We start from the raw sequence: 16773 nt of genomic DNA, 5'->3' as shown, positions 1-16773 counted from the left end.
TATCAAGACATCTTTGAAAGCGAAAGCCTACCCACTATGCAAGCGTCACGTTAGTAACCCGAGGACATTTTAGGCCTAAAAAAAAACCGTTCATCTCTAAAGGAGTCAGAGTTTGGGTTTGGCCAACTCTCCTGCATCAATGGAATTGAAAACATACTGCTAAAGGGATCTTGTACCAAGTTTGGAAGGTTTCCTAAACACTTCCCGATTGCTGGGGTCTGTCTGCTAGGACCCCCTACTGATCCAGAGCTTGGAAGAGCCCCTTGTAAATGGAGCAGTGGTCGATCGTGCGCTCCTCCTCTCCATTCATTCTCATTGGGACTGCCAGAAATGGATGATAGCATCGTTTGGTTGGTCTGCAGCATTCTTTTTAAGAATTAACGAAGTTGAGGTCCACCACTGACCACTGCTCCCTTATCTTACACAGATCTTGTACAATTTTCTTGTTTCGGTCTCCCCCTGCTTTTTACAGACATCGCAGGAATTATGTGCAAACCTCATTTATTTTAAGAGATAAAGCTGTACACCATGCAAAATAATTACAAGGTCTAGATTCCAGCAATATACCAACAAGATTAAAATCCAAATTCAACATTATACTCACATATAGCACCATTAATTTCATAGCACTTTTCAGGTATCACTGTCCCCATTGGGGCTCACAATCTACATTCCCTATCAGTATGTCTTTGGAATGTGGGAGGAAACCAGAGTACCCGGAGGAAACCCACGCAAACACGGGGACAACATACTTTCTTCTGCCAAAAACATTTTGTCTAGCTTGTACCCCAGAAGAAGCCTTAAAGCGAAACATTTTAGTTGGGCTTGTGAAAAGTATGCCGCTGTTTGTAATGTTTTATGGTGAACTTGGATTTTAGTCTCTTGAGTATTTTGAATAAACCTTACTGGGATCGGGATCTTGAAATGGATTTACACCATGTACAACTTTATCTCTTCGAACAGAAGAGATAACCCATACACAGAAAACCCATGAAAATCCTGAAAAGAAGTAGAGTGGTGTAAAATCTAAATCCGTTAAATAAGTGTGTGTAACCACAGGACAATGACTCAAATATTGGACAATATTTTCCAGGTGAAAAAAAGAATTCCAATTATATCGTGTGACAACGTAGAGTTATGTTTTTATAAAATTTACTGTTTCGGGAAATTTTGGACTCAGGTTCCCGACCCCAAGAGCTTCATTGACTGTTCTAGGTATTGGGTGGTATATTATTTTCATAAATACAGAATATTGCTCAATGTCTTATTATTGAGCTCAATGTGCTAAAAGAACATTAACTCTATAAATGAATGATAGGGGTGGACAGGAGACCATTTTGCTCCCACGGTTAGTCTACAGCATCATAAACATGATCAAAACCTCAAAAAAGAAGAAGTCTTGCAGAGGAGTTTGGTTGACCTTCTGCGGATCTGTTCAATTTTCACACAACTGAAAAATTGGATTAGTCAAGGGGGTGGGTTTTGACAATATTTTAGTCCTACTACCGAGGGGAGGCTCCTGCTGCAGCCGGTTGTCTTACAGCCACACATAGGATAGTCCCGATGGTTAGAACTGAGCAATAAATAAATGGATAGAGGACAACTTATGAGTTTAGGATTTACCCTTTCAAGGAAAGAGTAGGACTTCTTAAGACTAAAAAAAAAAATCCAGAATTCTAGGGGGAAATTTTGAAATTCTAAGCAATCGTAATAACAAAAAAACATTTTTCAACAATCTTGTGTTCACTCAACGATTTGTCAATTCCGCTCACAATATTTACCCCACAACTGAAAAATTCTGAATGTCACCCATGTACAAACGCTGAAAACGATCGGGTACAAAGCTACATGTTTGAAACAAAGAACCTTTATATTTTGTGGCACTAGACACTAAAGGACCGGATTCATTAAGTTTTGCGTTGCACATGTTCGTCCTAATGAAGGGGTCGTTTTGGAGTAGGATATGCCAAATTAATTAAGAGGGATGCCACTTAATGAATATGACGCATCTTTTCAGCGGTGCGCTCTTCCTTACGTCTTGCCAGAAATGCTAGTCAAGTCAGGGACTTAAGTAATACTTCTGGCTTTAAAAAAAAAAAAATGCTGCCATTATTAATGAATTTGATGGGCGGACATTGCCACACTCCATCCCGGGTTCACCCCAGCTTCTCCCATTTTGGCCGAGCTGCCTGAATATGATGTGAAAATGCCAAAAGTCGCTAAAGCTTAGTGCAACTTTGTGTTGTGCAGACTTTTTTGTTCCTTTTTCAAGTGTTTACACAAAACACTTTAATGAATCGAGACCCAAAAGCATTATCCAAATGGGGCTGTCAACTTAAAAAAACAAAAAACAAAAAAAAAAACCAAGAAAAAAGAAAACTACACACGTCGAGCCTAGAATGGCAGCCGCAGACGTGTAGACTGTCCTGGTCTGGGCTGCCATTCACATCGGGACCGATTGTCGAGATCGGGCAGTATGAATTTTTTAGTATACTTTTCTCACACGTCTAAAGAATTTTTTTTTTTATTTTATTATAAGTCGACAATCCCTTAAAAAAAGAAAAAAAAAAAAAAAAGTACCTACTAGTTTTGAAAAGATTCGCGTACAAGTCACGGATGACCAATATCTGGTTGGCGTAAGGTCATGCATACTATAGCTGCTACGCTTGACCCTATCGGAGACACAGAGTTAGTGATTAGATTTAGTCTAGCTCTGTCCCCTTGAGAGGTGTGAACCTGCGCAGAGCTAAGCACTTGGCATCGTAAGATGAGGACACGGGTCAACTGGCCAAAAGTTACACAGCCTGTTCTCCTCCAAGGGTCTTGATAAGATACAATAGGGAGGGATTCGGTGAGGAAGGAGACCATCGTCGTAGTGTAAAACCTCCTGCTTTAGTGCCCTAAATGTACATTTTTGAAACATTTCAACACCAGGACTCAACCACATCAGACGCTCTATAGACATAACAATCAGCATCATGTGCCAAAACCTGGTGGCCACACAATGTCCTGCACTTACCGTGTCTTTTTGTAAGTTGTCTTCTTGACAACACTTGTACTAATCTCCCGCTCAGGCTTTTCTTTTACATGCCTCTCTCTCTCAACTCTCTGTTCCTTTTCAGGTTTCTGCTTATCAGTCTTATCCTTCTCTGTTTTTTCTCTGCCCAGCTTTTCCTTGTCCATTTTCTCACGGTCTAGCCTTTCACGTTCCAGTTTCTCCCGGTCTAGTTTTTCCCTGTCTATCTTTTCGCGATCTATTCGCTCTCGGTCTAACTTCTCCATTTTTTCCCTATCCAGCTTTTCCATTTTTTCCCGGTCCAGCTTTTCCATTTTTTCTCGGTCCAGCTTTTCCATGTCAAGCTTTTCCATTTTTTCCCGGTCAAGCTTTTCCATTTTCTCTCGGTCAAGCTTATCCCTGTCCAGTTTCTCTCTGTCCAGCTTGTCTTTCTCGGGTTTTTCCTTTTCTAGTTTTTCTTTATCTGTTCTCTCCTTTTCAGGTTTTTCAATTCTCTCTTTTTTCTCCTTCTTTGGAGGTGGCGGGGTAGCATACTGCTGGGCAACTTGCTGCGCCACTAACTGGGAGTTTATTCTAGGCTTCCTATGAAAGAAACAAAAAAAAAATAAAAAATGAAATATTAGTTAAGCAAACAGGCACAGATCTAAAAAGATTATTTGTACAATAGGTTCACAAAGTTATAAAGATCCAGTAATGAAGAGGATATTTTTGGACAAGAATGGCCGATTTGTTCCGAAGACACTCGGTTAGCACCCGAGCATGCTCAGATAACAGCTTATCCCAGCACGTTCGCTCATCACTATACAGCACTAGTATGATGCAATAAGCACAAAATAAATTTCCACCAATAAGAAAAACTACCGTAAGTAATTGTCAAAAATCCATAATGGGTAAAGCATTGACCTATAAAGTGACAGTTCTACAGAAAAACAGTTCGTGGGCAACCGCTTGAAAATAGCACTGCCTTTGTCTTTCATTCAGCTCCAGAGTAACTTCCTCCCAAAAAGTATACCCACAAGGATCGCCTACGGTGAAAATACAGATTAAAGATGAAGAAGACAAACTCTTGCGCCACTTACTGGAAGTAGTAATCACAAAAGTCAACATCAATCCTTTAACGAGCCTTGCCACACGATACAGAGTAAAAGCCAAACGTGAATCTCTACTTGGATACCCGTGTTTCGGGGATGTTTCCCCTCCTCAGCGCAAAGCAAGAGATCAGATTTGGTTGTATGAGAGATGCCGGACTGGTGTCCACAAGGCTACTTTCACACTTCCGTCTTCTGGGCTCCGTCCCAATCAGTTGTTATGGGCAAAAAACGCATCCTGCAAGTGTGCTTGCAGGATGCGTTTTTTGCCCATAAACTTGTATTAGCGACGGATGGGCACACGTCGCATCAGTCGTGCGACGGATCAGTCATGTTTTGGCGGACACCTCGCCCCAAAAAAGTTCAATGCAACTTTTTTTTGTGCGACGTGTCCACCATTTTCGACCGCGCATGCGCGGCCAAAACTCCGCCCCCTCCTCCCCGCTCATCACAATGGGCACGGATGCGTTTTAAAACTGCATCCGCTGCCCACGTTGTGCTAAATTTAGCACAACGTCCATCGGTACGTCGGGCCGACGGCCCCGTACCGACGGAAGTGTGAAAGTAGCCTCATGGCAACATCTCTTCTTGTAGAGAGGGACATGCCAGACATGCAAGTGTAAAGAGACTTATAGGCCATACTATGCTCCTTTGGTAAATTAAATATGCAAATTGGCTCTTCAGAAAGGAAGAGGACTAGAACTCTATTGCCTGTAGAAAAGCCGCGGAGACACCATCACGTGTTTCTCAACGCAAGCAATAAATAGCCAGGTCTTTCACTGGGAAGGAACAACCACGGGAAGGGCAGCATCAAAGAGGAAAACCACCTATGCCAAAACATGGTATCCATCCACAGACAGCTGTTTCGGGGCGTTTGCCCCTCAACAGTGTGGAGTAGGAAACTGACTATTAGGAGCAGTGCCTAGTAAAAGGACTATAAACATAAGGATGAATGACCTTGGGGAGATCAAAACATCCAACACCGCGGAGACACCATCACGTGTTTCTCAACGCAGTGATCCAGAACACTGCCCCCATCCCTTATGGGAAACATGCAAATGCTGATCTCCCCGAGGTCATTCATCCTTATGTTTATAGAACTCTATTGCCATCTACTGGAACTAGCAATCCCGAAAGTAAATATAGTCTGTTGCCACATGACTTTGGATAAAAGCCAAACCAGATACCCAAAACGTGTCTGCAAATAGAGTATTTTCTCTTCCTCAGTGTGAAGCGAGAGAATAGATTTGGCCCTATGAGTGACCCCTGACTGGAATCTAAGGGGTAACAACTCTCCATCTGGAGAGTGCCATACAAGTCAGCGTAAGGAGACTTATAGGTCATCCAATGCTCTTCTTGGAACAAAAGTATAGTGCACATCGAAAGCAAACATGCCTCGACCTTCTTTGTCTGCCGTAAGTACACCACGTTTTCAGCCGATCCTGACAAAATTGGTTGGTTTAACCAACCCCCATCTTATGTGTATTAGCACCTTACCTTTAGGCAATATATAAACTCTTGTAGACCTAATTCTATATGTAACAGAGTATGCACATTTATTTTAGCCGATCTTCCTAAAATGGAAATTTTGTTGTACTCCATTTTGGGCAACAGAAAAAAAAAAAATGAAAAAAAAAATGGTCTACTGGAGTAGTGTAACTGGTTTCCACAATCTTCAATATTCTCCTCCGTCATATAGTTATAATTCTATGTAGACACATATTTTGGTCGCACTTCAACAAGTCTCAAATATTCCAGACAAGGGAGATTTGGTAATAACGAGATACTGAGGATTCATGCGGAGGTTCGAGTCGGCTGCACTGTAGCATTCGGGGGCCAGACATCAGGAGTCGCCGCAGCAAAAGTATCAGTCGCATTGTGCTACGGTCCTGCAATGGAAGAAGTGAAAGAAGATACCGTACTTTAAGTCTGAGAGGAGGTGAAGGCGTCCAGAAGCTAATCTCCGATTCAAGGCACGTTGGCTTCGAGCAGTGCCTTCATCGCAGCACAGCATTGCTCTACACAACAATAGCTGCTGCCGCTTTTCTCCAAGGAGTCGGAATGATTATTGTGTCTCGGGACTGACAGTTTCATACTTATTGAAAGAAATTGTGAGAGTAGGGACTGGTAGAAGCGTTGATGGATCTTAAAAGGATCCAATAACTCAATATCCCACCTTCAACCTCCAATAAAAAAAAATTCTCATTTTAGGCACAATGGGTAGCACAGATCAGAAAACACTCCTTTAATCTGGGCTTCAAAAGCAGAAATTGTTAACCCAAAAGGAAATTCAATTAATTGATTTACATTTTAGGAGATTTGAAGATAGGTCAAGAATGAGCCTAAATAATCTGCACATGTAGCTCTAATGTGGCTAAAAAAAAACATATGAAGAACTGCGAAAACAAAAAATAAATTAGTATACGTGCCGACATTGATATTTCCTCTTCCTTTCAAAGAGCATCGGACTATGAAACACAATACATTGACATTTTTGGGGGGCAGAGTCATTCTTTGTATTGGATTCCTACAAGGCGAAAAAAAAAATAAATCATTGCTATTTTCTTACGAGACAATACCACACGCAACCTGTAGAAATGAGATAGAGATAAATAGATATATACAAAAAGAAAAAAAAGTCATGAATGTTTAATTGTGGACAGCAAAGAGAATGATTTGTATTAAGTCTGTAAGCTGTTCTCTCTCCATAAGATAAGTGATCACTTATTATTATTATTATAGCGCCATTTATTCCATGGCGCTTTACATGTGAGGAGGGGTATACATAATAAAAACAAGTACAATAATCTTAAACAATACAAGTCATAACTGGTACAGGAGGAGAGAGGACCCTGCCCGCGAGGGCTCACAATCTACAAGGGATGGGTGAGGATACAGTAGGTAGGGTAGAGCTGGTCATGCAGTGGTTTGGTCGATCGGTGGTAGCTGCAGGTTGTAGGCTTGTCTGAAGAGGTGGGTCTTCAGGTTCTTTTTGAAGGTTTCGATGGTAGGCGAGAGTCTGATGTGTTGTGGTAGAGGGTTCCAGAGTAGGGGTGATACGCGAGAGAAATCTTGTATACAATTGTGAGAAGAGGAGATAAGAGGGGAGTAGAGAAGGAGATCTTGTGAGGATCGGAGGTTGCGGGTAGGTAAGTACCGGGAGACGAGGTCACAGATGTATGGAGGACACAGGTTGTGGATGGCTTTCTACGTCATGGTAAGGGTTTTGTAGTGGAGTCTCTGGGCAATGGGGAGCCAGTGAAGGGATTGACAGAGGGGAGAAGCTGGGGAATAGCGGGGGGACAGGTGGATTAGTCGGGCAGCAGAGTTTAAAATAGATTGGAGGGGTGCGAGAGTGTTAGAGGGGAGGCCACAGAGCAGGAGGTTGCAGTAGTCAAGGCGAGAGATGAGGGCATGGACTAGGGTTTTTGCAGATTCATGGTTGAGGAATGAACGGATTCGTGAAATATTTTTGAGTTGAAAGCGGCAGGAAGTGGAAAGGGCTTGGATATGTGGTTTGAAGGAGAGATCAGCGTCAAGGATTACCCCGAGGCAGCGAGCTTGTGGGACTGGGGAGAGTGGGCAGCCATTTACTGTAATGGATAGGTTCGTTGGGGGGGTCGCGTGAGATGGGGTTAAGATGATGAATTCTGTTTTGTCCATGTTATTCATTTCTTAGGATTCAACTACAGTGACCACCAGCAACTTCGAGAATGTGACTCTGCTTGAGAATGCGCAGCGCTGAGCTATGCATCCCCTAAGGGACTGCAAAACATAGCCGGGTGCTGTACTCTGGACCTTTGGTTATAGATTAGCTGATGTCTCCACACAACCAGCAGCCAAGGTAAAGGTCTGACCATTCTATATTCAACGATCTTGGATAGTTCTAATAGTTGGCGGTTTCAACATTTGGTGCCAAAAATTCACATGGTCTATTTTTGTTAAAATGGTTGGAACAACCAGGCACAAATCGATTATGTACTCTCCCCCCCCCCCCCACCCCAACACAGTAGAGAGAAGTCAACTCAAAGAGCAGATTTTGATAGGACTGCTGGGTAACCATCTAATACGTTTGGCCACTGCCTGACTCCTGATATATTTGGATAAGAGAAGAATTGGTCATGTCGATCAAATTTCAAAGTCCGATCTCCTTTCTTCTACAAGTGTCTGGCGCTGGCTTAATGCTCCAATACACATTAGACTAACTTCAACAGATGATATCAGGGGGAAAAAAGAATCATCTGGCGAGCAGATCCTCTAGTTCTACAGTAGGTGAGCAGTCGCCAGGAATCGTCTGCCAGTCGCTCGCTGCAGGACACAGAAGCCCGCAGCTGAGCAGGGCTGTGGAGTTGGAAAGCCAAACCTCCAACTCAGACTCCTCAATTTGCTTGACACCGACTCAGACTCCACGACTCCGACTCCACAGCAATGCGGTTGTGCCAACCAGTCCTGTTCATAGGGGAGTCAGGAGACCTAGATGTCAACCGAAAGATCAGCTGAATTAAGACGACTTATCTAATGTTGGGGTCTCCCGACTCCCCCACCCACTCAAAACATGAACGCTTGGTCGAATGTTTGTGTTTTCAAAGCAAAGCAAGGAGAAATACGATGGTGGTTTGGATTCATCAAGACCAGCATTTTACTCAGCAGTTTTGTTCGCGGGAGTAAGATGCACCAGAAAAAAAGAGGCTTGCGCTCCCTAACGAACCGGGCACATCTGTGCGCCAGTGTTAAGAAATATTTGTTTTAGGTGCTGTGGGATAGCGCTACCTGAGTGTGTTGGGGGACACTCGCTTGGCAACGTGAGTAACTCACTCAGGCATGGTTTCTCTACATAAACAGTCTATCCGGTTTATTAAACTTCATAAACCGCACCACGAACAGTTCATTATTTACATCAACCACCGACCGTCTGTTCCAACGGCAGATGTGTCTCTGCCCGTAATCCCCTTTATCTTGAGTTACCTTACAGGAGCTCCGGCTCCACACACTGACTCCTGTCAGTCCTGGTTCCCAGGGAAAAGCTGCCTCACTGGGATCACTGTCCTTGTGACCAGGGCACTTCAGATAGTCCAGACCCGCAGTAGGAACTGTAGCTTTCCCAACACAGTAGCCGTTCCAGGCTCTGCAGATACAGCCTCTCCGTGCTCTATTCAGGAAGTCCAGTCCCAGGCACTTCCAACACACCGGCCTTCAGTTCATGGTCTCACCATGTGCTTCCAGGAATCGAGTCAACTCCAGGACTTTCCAACACCCTGACCATTCAGTCCATAGCCTCAGCAGGTGCTTCCAGGAATCCAGTCAGCTCCAGGACATCCCAACACACAGGCCATGCACTCTGAACATGTGACCCAAACCCTGGTAGCATTATGTAGCTGTAACCACTCCCATAGATTGGTGGTGTGTGTGGTTAGCCAGTCCTACCCAGCTCACCAGCTAACCCTGCAAGACTCCCTTTACAAACTATACAAATACTTGTGGGACTACAGGTCCCAGAACATTAATACTGCAGGCTTACAGCACAGACTCCCTCTGCGACACACACCGGCCATTTACAATCATGCTGGACACTTTCATTATCACCAATACAGATCCGCCTCCATGCGTATCCTGAGGGGTACATACAGCACCCCCTGGCCGTAACATGGGTCACTATCTCAGTGCTTATCTAGATTCCCTATCAGTAGGTTTTTGACGTGTGGGAGGAAACCAGAGAACTTGGAGGAAATCCACACAAACAAACACAGGGAGAACATACAAACTCCTTGCAGATGTGGTTCTTGGTGGGATTTGAACCCAGGACCTCAGCGCTGCAAGGCTACAGTGCTAACCACTGAGCCACCATGTGCCAACCAACCACTGAGCCACCATGTGCCAACCATACTCCATTTAGAAGTACGGTACATTATAATTTATTTGGTGTAACTTCTGGTGAATTTGTTGGCTGCACTTGGATATTTCCCTCCCTGCTAAGCTTCAACTACTTTTCAAAAAATTGTGTGATGGTGTAAACAGGCCAAAAGTCCACAAACATTTGAACAACTACACGTTGCACAAAAAGTTTGCAGCATTTTTATGCCACAATTCAGGCACAAATATCTTGATAATTCGGATTATTGCCTGGTTGCTAGGCAACCCCCACATGTACTTATGCTGGCTAACAGATGTAAATCATTCAGCTGCGGCAAGAAAAACAATCTGAGCACTAAAAAAAAAATAAAAAAAAAAAATACTCGGAGGACCCCCGAGCATGCTCGAGAAATCTCGAGTAACGAGTATATTCGCTCAGCGCTATTGCTGATATAAGAGCAAAATAAAATTCCCCCTCCTTTTGATCTAAGACCATAGAGCCTTTGTGATTCCTCAGGGATGGATGTTCTGTAGTCCTAAATGCCCAAAAGGTTAAAAGTGGAAGGATTCACTGACCTTTGAGTAGACAGACTGTGGTGAGATAGAGGTAAGGAAATTCAATGGCAAGCTTGACCGGATGCCTAATGGTGTGAATAGTCTCATAAAGGGATGGGCAGGCATGCGGATGGCTTTATGGGCCAATTTCGATACAGGAAAGAAACATATCTTGGTACCCTGTTAGCCACTGGGCCAATTTCAACACTTCAAGGAAGGACAAAATAAAAATAAAAGACTTTCAAAAACTTTATAAAAAGTTTAGTCCCTAGCTCTGGTGATAAGATCTAGTAAACCAAGTAAACGTACACAATGATGACAGCCATCTTATTGGAATGTGGGATGGGCAATTTTCTTGTGTTAGCCATTTTTGTAAAAAGTGGGAATACAAAATGTTCGAAACTGCCCAATTGTTATAGATTAAAACAATTAGGAGTTAGTTATGATTAGAGAAGTAAACGTAAAGACAACAGCCAATAAAGCCAAACTTTGTGTCAACAATTTTTTATAAAAATGAAAAGGCATCAATATAAAAGGACAATTTCTCTTTTTTGATGGTGGGGTGGGAGAGAAAAACAGAGGCATGGGATGGAGGGGGTTTGCTCTAGAGAAAGCACAAGGATGGGATGGAGGGAAGGGTTTGCGATAGAAAAAAAAGCAGAGGGATGGGTTGGAGGAGGGGTTGTGCTATAGTAAAACCATGGTTGGAACAGCAAGGGTTCGGGGACAGAAGGAAAAGTTGGGTTGAGTTCAAAACAGATCATCGCGAGTAAGCTTGAGACAAAGCGAGCGTGAGAAAGCGAGAGTCGCGAGCGAGAGACAAAGCGAGCGAAAGCGAGAGTCGCGAACAAGAGACAAAGCGAGCGTCGCGAGTGAGATACACTAGAGATGGAAGCCAGCAAATGGAGTCTGGAGTGGTGTACATTTGTCCACCATGTAGGGGGCGTGTAAAAAACTTCTTTAAATCAGAAAAGGTCTGATCTTTAGATCGGCCTCTCGAATTTGGATGCCAACTTATGTTTTTCTAGAAAAATGCACAGCTGCTATGTAAGTGGCATATACATTATCAGCTTAGAGGGAAAATCTCACATGCAAAGTATAGACCGAAGTCTTCCACATTTACCAGAAATTAGTCATCAGGTTAAATAAATGTATAATCTCATATTTGGTTTAGTGGTTTTCTTGTTTTTGTCAGTAAAACATGATATACCGTCAACCAGAAAACATTGCCGAGCAAAAGGGCGAGAAATCTGAGCAAGTTAAAGGCTTTTATGCAATCATCATACAGACGCTCCCATTTTGGACAATCCCTACCTATTAGAAGGCTTTATGGACATGAAGCTGAAGACGCCCACCTGGGACCCCCAGTGATCACCTGCAATTTGTGAGGAACCATGGCAATAAATGTTTAGTTTCCCTGCAGCACCTCCACTGATGGAAATCAAGCATTACCCATTGAAATTAATTGGTTGCAGACAGAACAGGTCCTACAATGCGACAGATACACGACTGGAGGTTTGACTGCCAGAATCCATAACATATGAGAGATTAGGGGTCCCATAGTCCCCATAGACCGCTGTTCCATCAATACATAGAAGTGTATGAAGTTGTGGACTACTGCGCCAATAATAATCACAATGGGATCAGTGGTGGTGATTATGTTATATATATTAAAGTTGACCTGGGTAGGGAGAGCAACTTCTTTATTATGTCGGTCCACTTTTCGTAAAAGTGGAAAACCCCTTTATGTGGAGAACTCCCTTAGGCCAAGTTCTCAAAAGAGGTTTTGATATTTGATGTGCCTTTGCATATGGCAATACATGGTCGGGAAAAGCCAAGGGCCCGATAACGATCCCCTTCAAACCAATCAACACAACCACTAATGGTCTGTACCCAACCAATTACATCTTCATGCACACAAAAAGGTGGTGGTCTTCTCTATTCTCCCCATAGATGGGATCATGTAGAAGGAAACAAGGGACTGCCAAGAACTTCAGTCAACAAATGACTGGCCATGCCAAAAGTCCATAAGCTCGACCCTTGTAACGCTATAGACAGTAGAGACCACGTCAAAGAACCTCAACATCTTATGACAAACATTCTTACTGGCATTGACACGTGGCCACAGAAGACTAGTTGGATCCCCAAAAAGCAGAATCTACTACTTGGAGGCACTTTGACATAGTTGCTCTCTTATTTGGACCCTTCAAACTGCAGATTTTTACTTCTATAGGAAGGGTAACTGCATTCACACGACTAACATTGCACAACGAGATAGAAAAGCACATATGAAGTTTCACATGACCGAACATTTGGTTAAAAAAAAAAACTAACGTGCCCAATGCTTGGAAGTAGGAGAGATTCCACTATTTTAGAAAAGCTAAGAGTGATGAACACGATCCGTCAGTTTTCGAAGAGCAGAGAAGGATCCTGTTGACAAGTCGATGGAGGATAAAGGAAGGGTTCATTCTGGTCTCAGATTGATAACCCAGCACCTACGCCGTGGATGCCAGACTGATGGCCTTGTACATTAAACGAAAAGCTCTTCAGAACCCGTAGTGTCAGTTTATTGGCTCTCGAAGTTCTCGCCGCTGCTCTTTGTAAGCCTCAGACTGCCTCCATGTAGTCTACATTATGAAGAGCGCTTCTCAACAGAGCCCAGACGATTCACCGTAAAAAGAAAGGAAACATGGAGTCAAGGGTAATTGTCACCGAGCGCTTAGCAACTTGCTGCAGAAGAATCTTGTTACAATGGCCTATGCTCTTGACCCTACATTTTTAATTAGTGCTGTCCTATAGATACAGATAAGAACTGGAACAAAGAACATCTCTGAAAAAGAAACTACATCGGCGACATTCTTCCTGGAGCAAAGTGCATACTCTGAGATGGGAGATGCAGTGTTACGTTAGACTCCTCGGAAAAAGAAGAAAAAAACAAAACAAAAACACTACTTGTCTTTAAGGGTACATGCACGTTGCATTTGCAGTAGGTCAAAACCTTACCCGTAGGTCACCATTCACCTGACGGAAGGGGACGTTGCTGGATATTTTCAAAACTGAAGGAAATTTTTTTTTTTTAAATTAATGAATTTTATCCTCTCTTACACTTCGGCTGAACTTGGGGCAAGTTTCCTTTTTTTTCCTACTGCACTATGAAGAAAAATTTGGTTTGTGCAGATAAAACTCTGAAATTTAGGATAATAGCAATTATCCTAGGATCAAATACGGCCAGTGATTGAGGCGGCTACGAATCATATGGATATGTCAGAAATATTCATTTCAAGTTTTCCATGCTAGTGATAAAGCCACTTCCAAGACATGGTGGTGCATGCATAAATCTAGCTCCTTTATGTTAAGGCTATGTGCACACGTACAGGTTTTTTCGCGCTAAAAACACTATAAAAACTCATTAAAAACGCACACATTATGCATTCTATCATTTAGAATGCATTCTGCATGTTTTGTGCACATGGATGCGTTTTTATCCGCGAAAAAAACGCATCGCGGTAAAAAAAATGAGCATGTTCATTATTTTTGCGGATTTTCTGCGTTTTTCCCGCAATTCTATGCATTTGGGAAAAAACGCACAAAAAACGCACCAAGAACGCGTCAAAATCACGGTAAAAACACATGCGGATTTCTGGCAGAAATGTCCGGTTTTTGTCAGGAAAATTTCTGCAAGAAATCCTGACGTGTGCACATACCCTAAGTCTGACAAAAAAAGATAACTGCAGGTTCCAGAGGTGGGTCCAGCATATAGCTCCTCCATATATCTCAAGAACAAGGGTTTCCATTCCGTGCTGGTGCTTCGGCCACTTGTCAAAGACATGGCCGTAAATGCGGCACTCTATTGACTCTTACAAGAGCTCAAAAACAGCAGTAATGTCTGAACCAGCCGTCGTCTTCAACTTCTCGACCAGACCCTGGCAACCACTATGCCCCATCACTCGGAAAGGTGGCCAGATTCCTACATGTGTTGGATGATTTAAAAATAAGTCGGATTCTTTCTTTACCAAAAAGCAGCACTTCCCCCAAATTTTCACGTTCAGGGGACAGGAACAGGAGTGCCCTGCCAGAAAGGGAAATGGTTGTTCCAATACCCCATTAACTGGAAGACCATGTCGAAAAATTGGCAAGAATGAGGTACAGTAAAACAGTTTCAGGACCCCTACAAAAAAAAAAATGTGACCACCACCGTCATTGGTCATTTTCCTTCTTTCCAACTCAAAATTGGTTAACTAAATGAAATGGGTTAACCATTACCTGGATAACCCCTTCTTAAATGCAAAAGTGCCTTATAGGAGAATAATAATATAAAAAATATTCACCTCCTGCATGGGCACCGTTCCAGCGACGCAGACACCGGGTCTGACAGAATCTGTATGACACAGCTGTGCCATATGGGCGCCGCGTCACGTGAGTGTCAACAGATCGAGCCAAGACATCATTGGGACTGCGATGGTGCAGGAGGAGGGTATGAAAGATTTTCCTTCATTTTCCCACAGGGCACGATTGTACTTAAGAAGAGGGCTTTCCAAACAGTGGACAACTCCTTTACAGGAAAAGAACGTAAATAATAACTTATCTTGTACCTGAAACTTGTTAACATTCAGTACTGATCCGTTCTACCGGTCCGGCATGTATCCCCAAAAATGTGCTCGGTGCCAGGCAGTACAATTTTGCCATGCTGACTAGCGCCGATTCCCCCCCCCCCCCCGTATACTCGAGCCAACAAATTGCATGGGAGAGAATGATGTAAATGCCATTGATCGTTCTGTGCCAATTCCGGCACACCGGGTGATGTGCTGCCGATTAACTTTATGCCGGATGCAACATCTTAGGTTGGGTTGACCTTCGCGTCCTTGGTGTCTTTTCAAAAGTACAGCAAAAACAGTGAACCCAGCCTAAGGACAAGTTATCTTCCAAACAAGCGTTGACCTGAAGAGAACCCAAACCCTCTCAGCTCTTAACCGGCTGCAGGTGTCAACGCTGAAGATCACGAACAAGGTTTTGGCCTGCGAGCAGCAAGGTTTATGATTTCTGAACTTTGTCACCAGCACGTCTGTAAAAAAAAAACACTGACAGCGGTGAGCAAACAGTGCCGACAAAACACTTCTTTCATGAATTCATGAAAATAAAAACCAGCGAGAGAGAGTTCCCATTAAACCTTACAGGGGCAGGTGCAGACAGAGGTAACACACGTCTACAAATGCATCAATCCGCAGTCCCAACCCTCAGGCGTAGAGCCAGTACAGTAATATCAACAACACACAAATGTCTGTACCGCCACACAGAATTACTCATAAAACCGTGCCGGCCGCACAGCAGTGCCATTAAATAGTTCCAATCACATCGCAGTGCCCACAGCGTAGCTACTGCTATAACGGTGCACATAAAAATGATGCCAGCGACAATACAAAAGTACCAGCCACAATTATTCATCATACATTTATCAGCAGGCACCAACATAAAGCCATCCCAAGTCTGCAGCCAGACACCGGGAAAGGGTCATGGTCAGATATCTGATGTTTCGAGACATTTTTCATTTTGGTGCCAGGAGATTTTCAGACAATGCTCCATGGAAACAAATATGCAAATCAAGATCAGACATTGATTTATAGGGGAGATACAGCATCTTCAAAAAGCAAAAAAAAAAAAAAACACTTTCCTTCTTCCAGGAAAGAGTCAAATTGCACGTTTTCCCCATGAAGAATTGCCTCCATACCAGTACCTTCTCTAGAGCTGGCTTCTCGTTCTTCTAACCAGTGCCCAGTACCATCCTAACGATGGGCACGTACCACAAAGAAACATGTTCCTCAGATATAATTCTAGTTTGGATGATATTATTGGTCATGGTGCAAGGTTTATAAAAGGGTCAGACCATTATGGTAGCTACCAATCAGCAGGTATCACCAATTTTATATTTATTATTATTATTATTATTATTATAGCGCCATTTATTTCCATGGCGCTTTATATGTGAGGAGAGGTATACTTAATAAAAACAGGTACAATAATCTTGAACAATACAAGTCACAACTGGTACAGGAGGAATGAGGACCATGCCCGCGAGGGCTCACAATCTACAAGGGATGGGTGAGGATACACTAGGTGAGGATAGAGCTGGTCATGCAGCGGTTTGGTTGATCGGTGGTTACTGCAGGTTGTAGGCTTGTCGGAAGAGGTAGGTCTTCAGGTTCTTTCAGAAGGTTTCGATGGTAGGTGAGAGTCTGATATGTTGGGGTAGAGAGTTCCAGAGTAGGG

The 16773-nt window shown here is 43.2% G+C and overlaps 1 protein-coding gene across 1 annotated transcript in view; it reads right to left on the bottom strand.

Moving 5' to 3' along the window:
* The window catches only part of RYBP (RING1 and YY1 binding protein), a 63832-nt gene that overhangs the window by 7605 nt on the left and 39454 nt on the right, over positions 1-16773 (bottom strand). The window contains exon 3 of the mRNA XM_069736476.1: positions 3020-3598. Within this exon, the coding sequence (XP_069592577.1) occupies positions 3020-3598 (579 nt within the window). The remainder of the gene's footprint in view (positions 1-3019; positions 3599-16773) is intronic.

This window comes from Ranitomeya imitator, chromosome 8 (assembly GCF_032444005.1).
Source record: "Ranitomeya imitator isolate aRanImi1 chromosome 8, aRanImi1.pri, whole genome shotgun sequence".
NCBI classification, from domain to species: Eukaryota; Metazoa; Chordata; class Amphibia; order Anura; family Dendrobatidae; genus Ranitomeya; species Ranitomeya imitator.
Note: the sequence above shows the minus strand (reverse complement) of the source record. Positions and strands in the feature narration are given on the sequence as shown.